This window comes from Rana temporaria, chromosome 3, assembly GCF_905171775.1.
Source record: "Rana temporaria chromosome 3, aRanTem1.1, whole genome shotgun sequence".
Lineage (NCBI taxonomy): Eukaryota > Metazoa > Chordata > Amphibia > Anura > Ranidae > Rana > Rana temporaria.
Window position 1 is genome coordinate 429,598,278 of NC_053491.1, and position 13,812 is coordinate 429,612,089.

At 42.6% G+C, this 13,812-nt stretch overlaps 1 protein-coding gene across 4 annotated transcripts in view; it reads right to left on the bottom strand.

Annotated features, from left to right (window-relative positions):
• ADGRL1 (adhesion G protein-coupled receptor L1) overlaps window positions 1–13,812 on the bottom strand; it is a 571,376-nt gene that overhangs the window by 114,605 nt on the left and 442,959 nt on the right. For 2 of the 4 annotated variants that reach the window (XM_040346325.1, XM_040346323.1), the window contains exon 5: window positions 6,640–6,654. The exons of the other annotated variants lie outside the window; for them this stretch is intronic. In XM_040346325.1, the coding sequence (XP_040202259.1) occupies window positions 6,640–6,654 (15 nt within the window). The remainder of the gene's footprint in view (window positions 1–6,639; window positions 6,655–13,812) is intronic. 4 annotated transcript variants of the gene reach the window in all.

Below are 13,812 nucleotides of genomic sequence, written 5' to 3' on the forward strand. Positions count from 1 at the left end.
TGAAATACAACATGCCTTTTCCTCATACATGACATCACAAACCTAACATGCGCTTCATAGTCTAGGGCAGAAGATGTCAGAGCGGTCATCAAATTCACCCAGTAAAAAATGTTCTATAGATCTCCTCCAAGAAGAATCCATGATGAATGTTCCTACCTGGGCAGCCAGTGGTTAACCCACCACTTATCTTAAAATTCAGAAAACTTGGACTATTGAAGAAGCTAGAGGCCAGGTCTCAAGAAAATCTGCACTAGGGTTGTCCAGAGATAAAGGGAGCAGGCTACAAAACATATGGGTTTATAAATATCAGATGCCACTCCTACCTATCCTTTCTTTAAATACCTAAGAAACCATTTGTCTAACCTCAGAGAACATCAGAACTAATTCAAGGTCAATGAAGACCAAACAAGGGATCGAGGTCAAGGGAATTTGTTGATAGCCTCAATTTGACCACATAGAATGAAATTAAGGTATATCACTGTTTATAGCTTTTTTTTTTTTTTTACTTTTTTTTATCTGATCACACTAAGAGAAAACCAATGTACTTTATGCCTACACAATAAAGAAAAAAACAGAAAACATTGTTTCCTATTTTCGTGACCTCACCATGAAAAAAATAAATCAAGGTCCTTTATAGCTGAAGTTCATTGTACCCACTCTAGCAGGAACCCAAGGAAATGTTCTGCACAGACATCTTTGCATTGATTAGCCAATTGGCACATTGTGACAGAATGCAATTTTTGAAAGGGGTGTCCTTGTAACCGGAGTTCCCTTATATTAACGGGACCAGCCTGGCTGTAAGATGTTTCTATCAGGGTGTTCTTGTAACAGGTTTTAAATCAGTTAAACAGCTTACACAGCAACGCAGAAAGAAAGGTTAATTTCAGACACCTGTAGGGAGAAGAGTGAAGTCAAAGATAGTGCGTGTTGTATGGTGGTGTGGAATCCGCCTGCTCACAAAGGAAGCCGTTAGACGTGACAAAAGCCTACAATGTAAAGACAATTTTGTCACCAATTCATGAAATGTTGGGTGGAGACTGGTGGAGTCTGTCCCTCCCTTAATACAGTGAAACAAGCAGAAGGGAATGTAAGAAATACCTATATGAGAGGTAGATGCTTCTATGGAATCAAATGGGAATTATAGGAAGGAAAGCACTAAACAACTAGACTAAAGGGTCTAATCAGGCAGCCAGATCTGCAGAGATAGGCTATATGAAAACAGTTAATTAGAAGGAGAATCTACATGGAGTTAAAGGGGGAATTACAGGGATGGGAGAGGTCAAATGAAGTGAAAGGATGAGTTACAGGTAGGAGTCATATGGAAAAAAGAGCGAGTTATAGACGGAGGGGTTTATGGAGTGATAGGTTGTGCTACAAGTAAAAGTTATAAGGGTATTTAGGAGAAAATACAGACAAGGAAGTTACTGGGAGTAATAGAAGGATCTACAGACACAAATGAGTATTTAAGGGAGTCACAGGTCGAGGATTTATGAGGGGGTAGTAAGGTGTGCTATAGGGAAAAGTTATACAGGTTAGGAAGAGGAGGAGATACAGAGACACAGGGAACTACCAAAGGGGGTAAAAGGAGGATCTACAGACACAAAGGATTTTTGGAATAATAAAAGAAGTCAAAGATAAAGGGGTTATAAGGGATAGTAAGGCGTGATACAGGAAAAAGTTATACAGGTTATCAATAGGAGGAGATATGGAGAAACAGAAGGATCTAAAGACAGAATGGTTTCATAGATTAATAAAAGGGGGGTCATAGATTGAGGAGTAGTAAGGTGTGCTACAGGGAAAAGCTAAAGAGGTTAGGAATAGGAGGAGATGTGGCGAAATAGAAGGATCTAAAGACAGAAAGGTTTTCTAGAGTAATAAAGGGAGTCACAGATTGAGGGGTCATGAGGTGTAGTATGGCCTGCTATAGGGAAAAAGTATACATGTTAGGAATAGGAGGAGATATGGAGAAATAGAAGGATCTAAAGACATAAAGGTTTTCTAGAGTAATAAAGGGAGTCACGGATTGAGAGGTCATGAGGTGTAGTATGGCCTGCTATAGGGAAAAGGTATACATGTTAGGAATAGGAGGAGATATGGAGAAATAAAAGGATCTAAAGACATAAAGGTTTTATAGAGCAATAAAAGGGCATCATAGATATATGGGTTATGAGGGGTAGTAAAGTGTGCTACAGGCACAAATTACAAAGGTTAGGAATTGGAGGAGGTATGAAGAAATAGAAGGATCTAAAGACAGAAAGGTTTTATAGAGTAATACATGGAGTCACAAACCCAGGGGTTATGGGGGTAGTTAGGTATGCTATAGGTAAAAGGTATAACATTTAGGAAAAGGAGGGGATATGGAGAAATAGGAGAATCTAAAGACAGCAATGTTTGATGAAGTAATAAAGGGAGATTTTTTGAAGGGTAGTAAGACACGCTATTGGAAAAAGTTATTAATGTTAGGAATAGGAGGAGATAACAGGAAAATAGGAGGATCTACAGACAGAAAAATATTATGATGCATACCCCACTTTTAAATACACAATTGGATTTATTTACTAAAGCGCAAAATCAGGCTCACTTCTGCATAAAAACCAATGAGCTTCTAGATTTTATTACCAAAGCTTAATTGAACAAGCTGGGGTTAGAAGCTCATTGGTTTCTATGCAGAAGGGAGCCTGATTTTGTGCTTTCTAGCTTTAGTAAATAAACCCCATTGTGTACTTATAAGTGGGGTATGCCTGTATAGAGTAATTAAGGGAGTCACAGGTAGAGGGGTTATGAAAGGTAGTAAGGCGTGCTATGGGGAGAAATTATACAGGTTAGGAATAAGAGGATATACCGAGAAATAAGAAGATCTACAGACAGAAAGGTTTTATGGAGTCATCAAATGAGTTTTAGGCAAATAGATCAAATGAAGTAGCATGAAAAATTTATATTCATAGTCATAGGAGGAAAAAAAAAACAGAGGAAGTTTTTGGACATAATAGGAAGCTCTATAGACAAAAATTTTTTATATGGACTAACAGATAGGTTATAAGAAGTAGTGGGAGGGGTTACAGCATAATTAATAAAAGAAGTTAGAGCAGTGGTTCTCAACCTTACTAGTGCCGTGACCCCTTGATAAAATTTCCCAAGTTGTGGGGACCCCTAACAGTAAAATTATTTTCGTAGCGTGGGTTGTCAGCACCCAAGGCAAGACAAGTAATTTGCACCCCTAACCCACGGACATTTAGGGCTTCCTGAGTCCCTTCCACTTGTACAGTATTAAAACCCTTATGGTACATTTTAGGATGTGCCACTGTTTCTCTTTGTTCTCCTTTCTTTCCCTTTTAGCTCTTGATATCCTAATTTCTTGTTTTGTTTCCCCCCCCCCCCCCATCCCTCTCTCTTCCGTCTTTTTTGTTCTTTCCCTTATTCTTTCTCTCCTTTTTCTTTGTTCCACTCTCTCTTTTCCTCTCCCTTCCATGTATTCTCTATTTTTATTCTTTCTCTTACTCCTTGGTGGGGGGAATGAATGAATGACTTGTATAGCGCTACTCATGCGAACTGAATCGCCTCTGGGCGCTTTTTCCAGCCAGTGTCTGCTTGGCTGTTGCGGTCATTTTACCCCGTAGGATCGTGACACGCATGGGACACACATTCATACATATATATACTGGGCCAATTTTGGCAAGATCCAATTTACCTACCAGCATGTCTTTGGAGTGTGGGAGGATACCGGAGTACCCAGAGGAAACCCACGCAGGCACAGGGAGAACATGCAAACTCCAGGCAGATGGTGTCGTGGTCGGGATTCGAACCAGCGACCCTTTTGCTGCTAGGGGAAAGTGCTACTCACTACACCACTGTGCTGCCCAGGAATGGGACGAGTGGCAGTTCTGGTGGGGGGTGGGATCAGTGGCAGTGCTGGGCAAAGTTGGAATGAGTGGCAGTGCTAGGAGCGGATTTCTGATCGGCCAACTTAGGTGTTCTTGATCAAGGCCATCTGCTTATCTGAGAATTGTAGTGGGGACTTATAATGGCAACTATAATCACAGGTAGTGTTACTCACCATGTCTCCGACTTTGTGGTGTCTCGTAGCAGTGACACCTATGCCATAATCAGGAGATAGGGTCTCCTCCAGCCCCTCCCACTTCACATTCCTCACCAGTCAGCTGACCTCTAGTCTCTGCCCCCAGCAGCACGGGCATCAGGAACAGCCCAGGATTTGGTGACCCCTGGCAAATCGTCATTTGACCCCCAAGGGGGTCCCGACCCCCAGGTTGAGAACCACTGAGTTAGAGGAAAGAGTTATCAGGTTTTATATGAAGATTATATCAGGTCTTTATATGAAGTCACAGGAGGAAATTTAGGATTAATAGCATGAAAAGGAAAGTGACATAAGAGAAAAATTAGAAGAGTGAAGTCTGTATGGATTTACACCAGGGGCTTTAGGTACAGGTCATATAGAGTAAAAGGAGGAGGATGGATATATACGTATATATATATATACGACACAGCATGAAGAGTTATTGAACAGAGGCAAGGGTCTCAAGAAGTTATAGGTAAGGGTCTTTATGAATTACCAGAAGAAGGGGATATATAGAGTCACAGTAGGTGTGGATGAAGGGTGTGCAGTGAAAAATGAAGGGTCTTACTACTTTAAATAACACAAATTCTAGGACAGGTATATGGAATGTCAGGGTGACATAGAGGTTATACCAAGCGAACTCATGAGGTAGAGAATCAATATTAGGCTCTATATAAAAAAGATTATATGCAGCAATGAGAGAAAATTTCATGTCTTAATAGTTCCACCCACAGAGAAAGCTCCCGCCGTCCGTTTTTATATATCAATACACAGGTCTGGGCACAGGCGGAAGGAGAGACCAGATTAATGGCGTTAGTAATCAGAGTGCGGCACAGAGCAGACAGATGAGAGGTTAATCATCTCCACAGGGTGCTGTGTGTTATCAGCGAACACCACCAACCTCCCCCTTCCCCAGAATCCTGTTCTCAAATCCTCCGTGAGCAGCTAGACCATCTGAAAATGTACTATGGCCAAATATTATCTACATTTGTATCTGTCATATTTCCCATATGAGATTTGTGGATATTTAATAACACGGCACAAACAGCAGCGGAAATCCTATAGCCGCCACACAGAAACCAGCTTTCACCAGTCCACTCATTCTAAACCATACGAAACCTTGTTTCTGACTGGTTTGGCTGGAGCTACAGAATGTTGCTGCTTCTGTTACGGCTTCAAGTATAAACAGAATCGGGAAGCGTCCCTGTTGCCCATAGCCACCACTGGAGCTGTACATTTTAAAATGCACAAAAGGAAAGTGGAAATCTCATCGGTTACTATGAGCAGCACACTTTTGTTTTATACATGAGGCAACGTGGGCTTGATTTATGATAATGGAAGCCAAGGGAATACAGGTCTCTGTCATCTATATCAGTAAATCAGGTTTGGATTTTGAAATTTACACTGTGAAAGTGGAGTCTGATTGGTCGCAATGAGCAAGGGCCCGGCCTTATTAAAAAAGCCTGCTTGTGTATAAATCAACAGGCGTGCACGCTACCACACAGCTGCATATTTTGCCTCCACCTTCGTGCCACTTTATCATAGAGACAGCATGTACATTTACATAAGGTGTTGCTGCTGCTGTGATGCCCTTAGGCCCTTCCCTGACAGAAGCAGATGTTGTGAGGGTAAGGGAGTTCCCTTCCTTAAAAAAAAAAGGTAAGGAGGGAGAACAGATAAAAAAGAACAAAATAAATAAATATATATAATTAAATTAAGTAGGAGAGTGACACAACGAGTGGGAAAGAGAAAGAGCGAGACTGAGCAGAGGGACGAGAGTGAGAAAGTAGGGAAAAAGCTGATGGGAATAATTGAGGTAGGCCAGGTTTCTGAGGGTTGCTATGGAAACATGACAGGATAAGAGGAGGGCAGTGAGGAATGAAGGTTGGCTGGAGGTTGCAGAGTATTGCACTTTTTATCTTATTGAATCCTGCTAACTGTAGCTGAGCTGTTTAAAAATATGAAGCAGATTATCGCTTCACTGACTCTTTCTCTGCCGGAGACCTAATGCCTCCTTGAGAGGGCTGACTGGTCATCTCTGACCCTGAGAAAAAAAAAATAGCTGCACCTTTGCCATTTATTTCATGAACCTACAATACTAGTTACTGTTATAGTTACTGATAATCTCCCTAGTGAACCTCATTGCTGAATACAGTGGCCTAGGATACACATGTAAGAGACTTTCATGTATCGCTAAATCTTGCAGTGCTTAAAAAATAAAGCAATAAAATAATAGCTGATCTCCCATGATGCACCTTCTAACCTTCCTTTTAACAAAACTTTAATCCTACCATACAAGCCTAACCCTTTACACCGCTAAATCCTTCCTCTTTCCATGTTATGGAGTCTTTCAGGATTTTTATTTTTTTTGTTCACTGTTTCACATAAAACTCCAGCTCTTGTAATCCTTAAAAAGCGAAAGGGATTAGAGGGTAATAGGGTCAGCGAGGGGGAACAGAGGAGGAGGGGAGGTGGAGAGAGAAGGAAAAGTTAGGATTCTGACATTAATTATGGGCGGAATTAACGAGTCACCGTGAGGGTAACAGGAAGGGACTAATGAAAATTACCTTTTTGCTCCACTTCTATTCACGCATCAGAAAAGAAAGAGAGAGAAAAATATCAAATGAAAAAGAAGATAGGAAAAAGGAGAGAAAGATATTCATGAGTGTCATTACCAAACCTTCCCTCCCCTCCACTTTAAGGTATTACGAATTCTTCCCCTCCCTCCACCCCACATCCCCCACCACACAAGACAAGCCCAATTCTATATCCCCATTGTGTGATGTAGGGGAGGGGGAGGGAATCGTGGCTTCCAGTGGAAGGTCCTGTAAAGAGAGAGAGGTGGGCAGAGAGAAATGGAATTGGGTTTGGGGAACAGGTGGGTGCAGATGGCATAAGAGAGTTTATGAAAGACAGAGAAGGCGCAAGTGATGGTGACCAAGATGGGTAGTTTATTGTGAATCGAGCCAGAAGGTTTACATGAGATGAAATCCATGACTGAATGTGAAGAATGAAATTTGGATCTCATTGCAAGACCTTGTAAGGACACAATATTGAGGTGGGTATTGAGCAGCACTAGCCAAGCACAAGTATAGGATGGTAAAAACAGTATGGAGGTAATATTGTGTGCACAGTCGGAACAGTGCAACAATTCATATTGGGCATGGGTAAATGGGTAATCATGTGGGATCAGTCACTTTTAAAACTTTAAATGCAGGAATGTGAGACCAGCATAAGCAGAGTAAATGTATGTTAGGTATACAATGACTGTAAGGCCCCTTTCACACTGGGGCAGTGGGTGCGTCGGCGGTAAAGCACCTCTATTTTTAGCGGCCCTTTACGGTCAAATTTGTGGCGCTATTCGGCCGCTAATGGGGTGCTTTTAACTCCCCACTAGCGGTCGGAAAAGGGTTAAACCCCCGCAAAGCGCCTCTGCATCGGCGCTTTGCCGGCGGTATAGCCGCGGTTTCCATTAATTTCAATGGGCAGGAGCGGTATACACACCGCTCCAAAGATGCTGCTAGCAGGACTTTTTTTACCGTCCTGCTAGCACACCACTTCAGTGTGAAAGCCCTTGGAGGTGCTGCTGTCTCTCAAGTTTTCACACTGGAGAGACAGCAGCGGCTCTTTCAAGGTGCTTTGCAGGCGCTATTTTTAGCGTTATATTGACTGCAAAGCGCCCCAGTGTGAAAGGGGTCTAAATGACAAAATAGGGAAATATGCATAGAAGGGGTTGATTAGAGATATATTGGCAGGAAAAGACAAATTAATTTCAGTGAATGTAGATGGAGCAGAAGAGAAGACATGGTGGTAAATGGAGAAGAAGTGAAAGATTAAAAAGGAAGTAAGATGTTGAACAGTGAGGAAGTGTAAAGCAAACTAGAATGGAAGGTGGTAATAGAAGAAGTAGTAGAGGGAGTAGAAGGAAAAAGAGGCTTTTCAAAGATGAACAGATTGGGAGCAGAACAGAAAGAAGAACGCATCATGGTGAATGGAGATGGAGCAGAGAAGAAATGAGGAGGTATGATGGTGACTAGTAAATAGAGATGGATCATAAAAGAAAGAAGATAGGATGGTGGTGAATGTAAAGAAGTAAAGGAGAAGAGATAGTGGTGAATGGAGACCAAGTAAAGGGAAAATGTGTGGTGGTGAACTGAGAAGAATTAAAAGTTAAATGAGAAGGTATTGGGGTGACTGTAGATGTACAAAGATAAGGGGAATGGATGGTGGTGAATGAAGATGAAGGGGAAGGGAGAGGAGAAGGGATGGTGGTGAATAGAGATGAAAGGGAAGGGAGAGGAGAAGGGATGGTGGTGAATGGAGATGAAAGGGAAGGGAGAGGAGAAGGGATGGTGGTGAATGGAGATGAAAGGGAAGGGAGAGGAGAAGGGATGGTGGTGAATGGAGATGAAAGGGAAGGGAGAGGAGAAGGGATGGTGGTGAATGGACATGGAGTGAAGAGGGAGTGAATAGGAAAGAGTATATGATGGTGGTAAGTGAGATGCAGAGAAGGGAAAAGTTATGGTGATAAAAGGAGATAGAGTGGATGGAGAAGAAGTGGAAAGAAAAGTATAAGGGATGGTGGTGAAACAAGAAAGAATGAAAAGGAAAGGAGAACAATCGGTGGTAAATGCAGAGGTAGTGAAAAGGAAAAGGGAATGTATGGTGGATGAGAGCGAATAAGGGATGGTGATAAATGAATAGGGAATAGAAGTGAAGGGAAAAATAATGTTGGTGAACAGAGAAGGAATGGAATGAAGCATGAAATGGTGATGAATTTAGATGATGTGGAAGAAAATAAATAAGGGCTAGAAAGCAGATGATAGAAAGTGTAAGTAAAAGAAATAAGTTTAATTGGATGATAAAGAGTAAAGGAAAATGGAAAGAAAGGCAGATGGTAAAGGAATTTAAAGTGTGAGGCCTCGTACACATGACCGAGTAACTTGTCTGGCGAAACACATCATTTTCCTCGTCGAGTTTCTTGTTAGGCTTGTCGAGGAACTCAACAAGCTTGCTTTGCGTACACACTGTCAAGACAAAATCTCCTCGTTCTCAAACGCGGTGACCTACAACACATACAACGGCAGGGGAAGTTCGATTCCACTGGCACAACTCTTGGGGCTGGTTTTGCGTGTTAAATAAAAGTTTAGTAAGAGACGATTTGCACTTTTCAGTCTGTTACAGCTTGAAAAATGTGTTATCTCCATTACAAATGCTACTTTTACTCCCGTCTCATACTTTAATCTGAGCAAGCGCGGGTTCCTTAGCATACACACGCTCGAGTTTCTCGTCGGAAACCAGCCCGACGAGGAACTCGACGACCCAATTTGAGACTCCCGTCGAGGAAATAGAGAACTTGCTCTCTTTTTTGCTCGTCGAGTTCCTCGACAGTTTCCTCGATGAAAAATGTACATACGACCAGTTTGCTCTGCAAAAAAGCTCTCCCACCAAGTTTCTTGGTGGATTCTGCCGAGGAAACTGGTCGTGTGTACAAGGCCTCAGGCCTCGTACACACGACCGAGTTTCTCGGCAAAAACCAGCAAGAAACTTGCTGGGAGATATTTTTTTGCAGAGGAAACCGGTCGTGTGTACATTTTCGTCTAGGAAACTGTCGAGAAACTCGACGAGCCAAAAAGAGAGCAAGTTCTCTATTTCCTTGACTGGAATGGAGAAAATTGGCTTGTCGAGTTCCTCGACAGCCTAACAAGGAACTTGACGAGGAAAACGATGTGTTTCGCCCGTCGAGTTTCTCGGTCGTGTGTACGAGGCTTCAGAGTGAAAGGAAACAAGAAAAATCAGAGCAGATGGAAAATAGATGTAGAAATGGTGAAGAATGGAGGGAGGATTGAGAAAAGGACAAAGAGGATAGTTGAGAGAGAGGGGATTGAATGGAAGGAAGAGGGTACTTGAGAAGTGAAAGGATAAGCAGAGAAAATGGAATAGAATGAGAATAGAATGCGGATAGAATAGAATGAGAATAGAATGAGGATGGAAGGGGGAGGAGAGTAAAGGGATGGAAAAGTATGGGATGGAATGGAAAGCAGTGGGAGTGGACAAGTGATTATCATAAGGCTAAATGGGAAGGAGTAGATGGGTTTCTGAAATGCAAAGGTAGGAAAATCAGTCCTTAGATTCCTGGGCTCTGTAAATGAAAAAAAGGGAAGATGGAGAAGAGGGCATTAGTGGTAAGGGGATGAAGAATGGGGGAAGGTGAATATGACCGTGCAAGATTTAGGAAGAGATACACTCAAGGAATCTGCAATGTAAAAGTTAATATTGATATTTATAGACAAGCAAACACAGGCAGTGAATGTCAAATAGGTAGAGATTCAGCAAAAGGTGCTAAGGTTTAGCAGTCCTTATCTCACACCCATAGAAATAGGAATTATGGAGTGCTAAACCGTGCCACCATCTGATAACTCCAGGGCAGAGGAATATATTGAGAGATGAAGACAAGCAAAGAGAGAGAGAGAGAAAGGCAAAGCAAAAATCTTACTTTGAAAAAAACTGACATATGTCATTCTGATTAAAAGATGAAAGCGTATAATGTATATTATAAGAGATTTACAGCAAAAGATAGAGGCAACTGAAGCGACAGAAAGAGACTGCAAAGACCGAGAGACAGGTAAAGGGAGAAATAGACAGAGCACGACAGCCTTGGCAGAACATCCTGGGGATAGAAGTATTATATTAATGAGCTGAACCTGTAAGGGAAATCAGAGGGTTAAACCAATAAATTCACAAAGATCACCTGGTCTTTCCACAAGGCTCCACATAAAATGGAGAAAATAGCCCTGTGCCAAAATGCAAGGCCTGCAGAGCACTGTGGAGACCTGTCAGTCTATCAACATACGAAAACATGTTCAACGCAATATATGGGTGTAAAACAATATATGTGTGCCTTCTAAGCAGAACTACAGGTTATGTGTCTATGGGGTTGATTTACCAAGACTGGAGAGCGCACAATCTGGTGCAGCTTTGCACAGACACCCATCAGCTTCCAGGTTTGATCGTCAAAGCTTAATTGCAGAGGCGTTGCAAGGGGGGTGCGGGTGGTGCGGTCCGCACCCGGGTGACACCCGCTAGAGGGGTGACACCATCCCGATTAAAAATTTTTTTTTTTTTTTGCTGACATGTGGGGGGGGGGGGGGGGGGGGGACCTGAACGGGTGCTCCGTGCAGCTCTATGGAGCCACGGATGTCAGTTTTTTAGACAGACCTGAACGTGTGCTCCGTACAGCTCTATGGAGCCACGGATGTCAGTTTTTTAGACAGACCTGAACGTGTGCTCCGTACAGCTCTATGGAGCCACAGATGTCAGTTTTTTAGACGGACCTGAACGGGTGCTCCGTGCAGCTCTATGGAGCCAGGGATGTCAGTTTATTAGACGGACCTGAACTTGTGCTCCGTGCAGCTCTATGGAGCCACGGATGTCAGTTTTTTTAGATGGACCTGAACGGGTGCTCCGTGCAGCTCTATGGAGCCACGGATGTCAGTTTTTTAGAAGGACCTGAACGGGTGCTCCGTGCAGCTCTATGGAGCCACGGATGTCAGTTTTTTAGAAGGACCTGAACGGGTTCTCCGTGTAGCTCTATGGAGCCACGCATGTCAGTTTTTTAGAAGGACCTGAACGTGCGCTCCATGCAGCTCTATGGAGCCACGGAAGTCAGTTTTTTAGACAGACCTGAACGTGTGCTCCGTGTAGCTCTATGGAGCCACGGATGTCAGTTTTTTAGAAGGACCTGAACGGGTGCTCCGTGTAGCTCTATGGAGCCACGGATGTCAGTTTTTTAGAAGGACCTGAATGTGTGCTCCGTGCAGCTCTATGGAGCCACGGATGTCAGTTGTTTAGACGGACCTGAACGGGTGCTCCTTGCAGCTCTATGGAGCGACGGATGTCAGCGGTGACCCGCTCCGATCCGCAAAACTGTGACAGAGGAAAAGCCTATTTTTCCATCCGTCTGCAGATCGGATCAGATGACGACGGACTCTACAGTCCAACGTCATCCGATCCCCCCACGGTGTGCAGAGACCGACCTGTCATCTGCCTGCTCAGCGTGGATCGATGGAGCGATCCCAGCTGAGCTAAAGCAGAGTCCGCACATGGAAAGTCCCGTATGAAAGGGCCCTTAGAAGCTGATTGGCTACCACAGCTGTACCAGATTTTGCACTCTCCAGTTTTAGTAAATCAACCACTATAAGTGATTGAGTACCTATTAAATGCATGTGAATATTCACCTCATGTGTCTAAATGTGTATGCAGCGCATTGCAATACGTTGCTTTGGCGGGGTATTCATACATCAGTAAACATGCCATGGAAACTACTCAAGAAGCCATTACAGGAAAGACTAATGTCATTGCAATTCAGGATCAATATGGTCTTTGTAGGGAGACTTGTTACCTACAGTATATACACTACAGTATATACATACATTTGAGAATATGCCATGTATTCTTACTTAAAGTCTTGAATTAGAACTCACCAGACAAGAGGACCACTGGTGTAGGCGAGCTTACATAAATTACAAATAATTACGTAATGATTCTGTAGTCTTAGGAGTATTTAACCTCCCTGGCGGTGTGATTCTGTCTGGAATTACGTACCAAAAGCGGTACAATTATTTTGCAAGGAAATTTGGCGTTTTATACTGTAGGCCTGCAATTCTTAGGAATAACTCATTTAAATCAAACAAGAGTGTAGTAGGCATCCCGGGTATGATTTAAAAAAAAAAAAAAAATTATAAATTATAATATAATAAATAATTATAAATAATTATAACAAATAATAATATAATTATAATAAAAATTATTCAATAATGTAATCAACTCAAAATCACTGAAATTTGCTCAGTTGCAGAATTGTTGCTGTCATTACTTTTATTTTTTTATGACGAATTTCCCCATAAATCGCTATCGCACAATTCTGCAAGTGATTATAATTTATTATCGCTGTTTCTAGCTGCTCTAAAACCCTTTTTGACATAAAGGGACACTTTTGGACAATCTAAAGTTTTCAGGCAGAAAGAACAGTTTTTATTATATAAAAGTACATGTAGGACACTGGGCAGACCACTAGGGACAAGGGGGGTGTGTATTTTTTACATACAGTACTGTAATCTATAAGATTACAGTATACTGTATGTAATGTGTTTGTTTACTTTTTTTAATTTGGCGCCGTTCTCCGCCCCCGTGCATCGTAACGTCGCAGGGAACGGAGATCGGCGGCACACGGGGACACTGTGAATCGAGCGAGGACCCGCTCGCTCACACAGCGGGGATGCATCGCTGGATCCACGACAATGTAAGTAACTTGTCTGTGGACGCCGCTGCACACTCTGCACAGCTACCCCGAGTGTGCCTCGGGGATACCGATCCTAGCATCGAAAATCCACCCCGAGTCACGCTCGGGAATACCACCAGGGAGGTTAAAGAATATATTTACGATGGGTACCTGCCCGCCTGTTACACAGGTGACACTAAGCAGCTGTTCTAGAGTATATTAAATGTCTTATTTTTGTATATTTAACCAGTTATACCCTAAAAATGTAAATCAAATTACCTTAGGCATACCCTATATACCCTGGCCGTTCTCCGCTGCTAAGCCTAGGTTCACATTGGAGCGATTTTTTGCAGCCTATTGGAGGCAATGGTTCTGTTCCAATCTGTGCAACACAGATTTTGCACCGATTTGCAAAAGTAGTTCCTGCATTACTTTTGCCGATTTCAGGTGCAACTTCAAT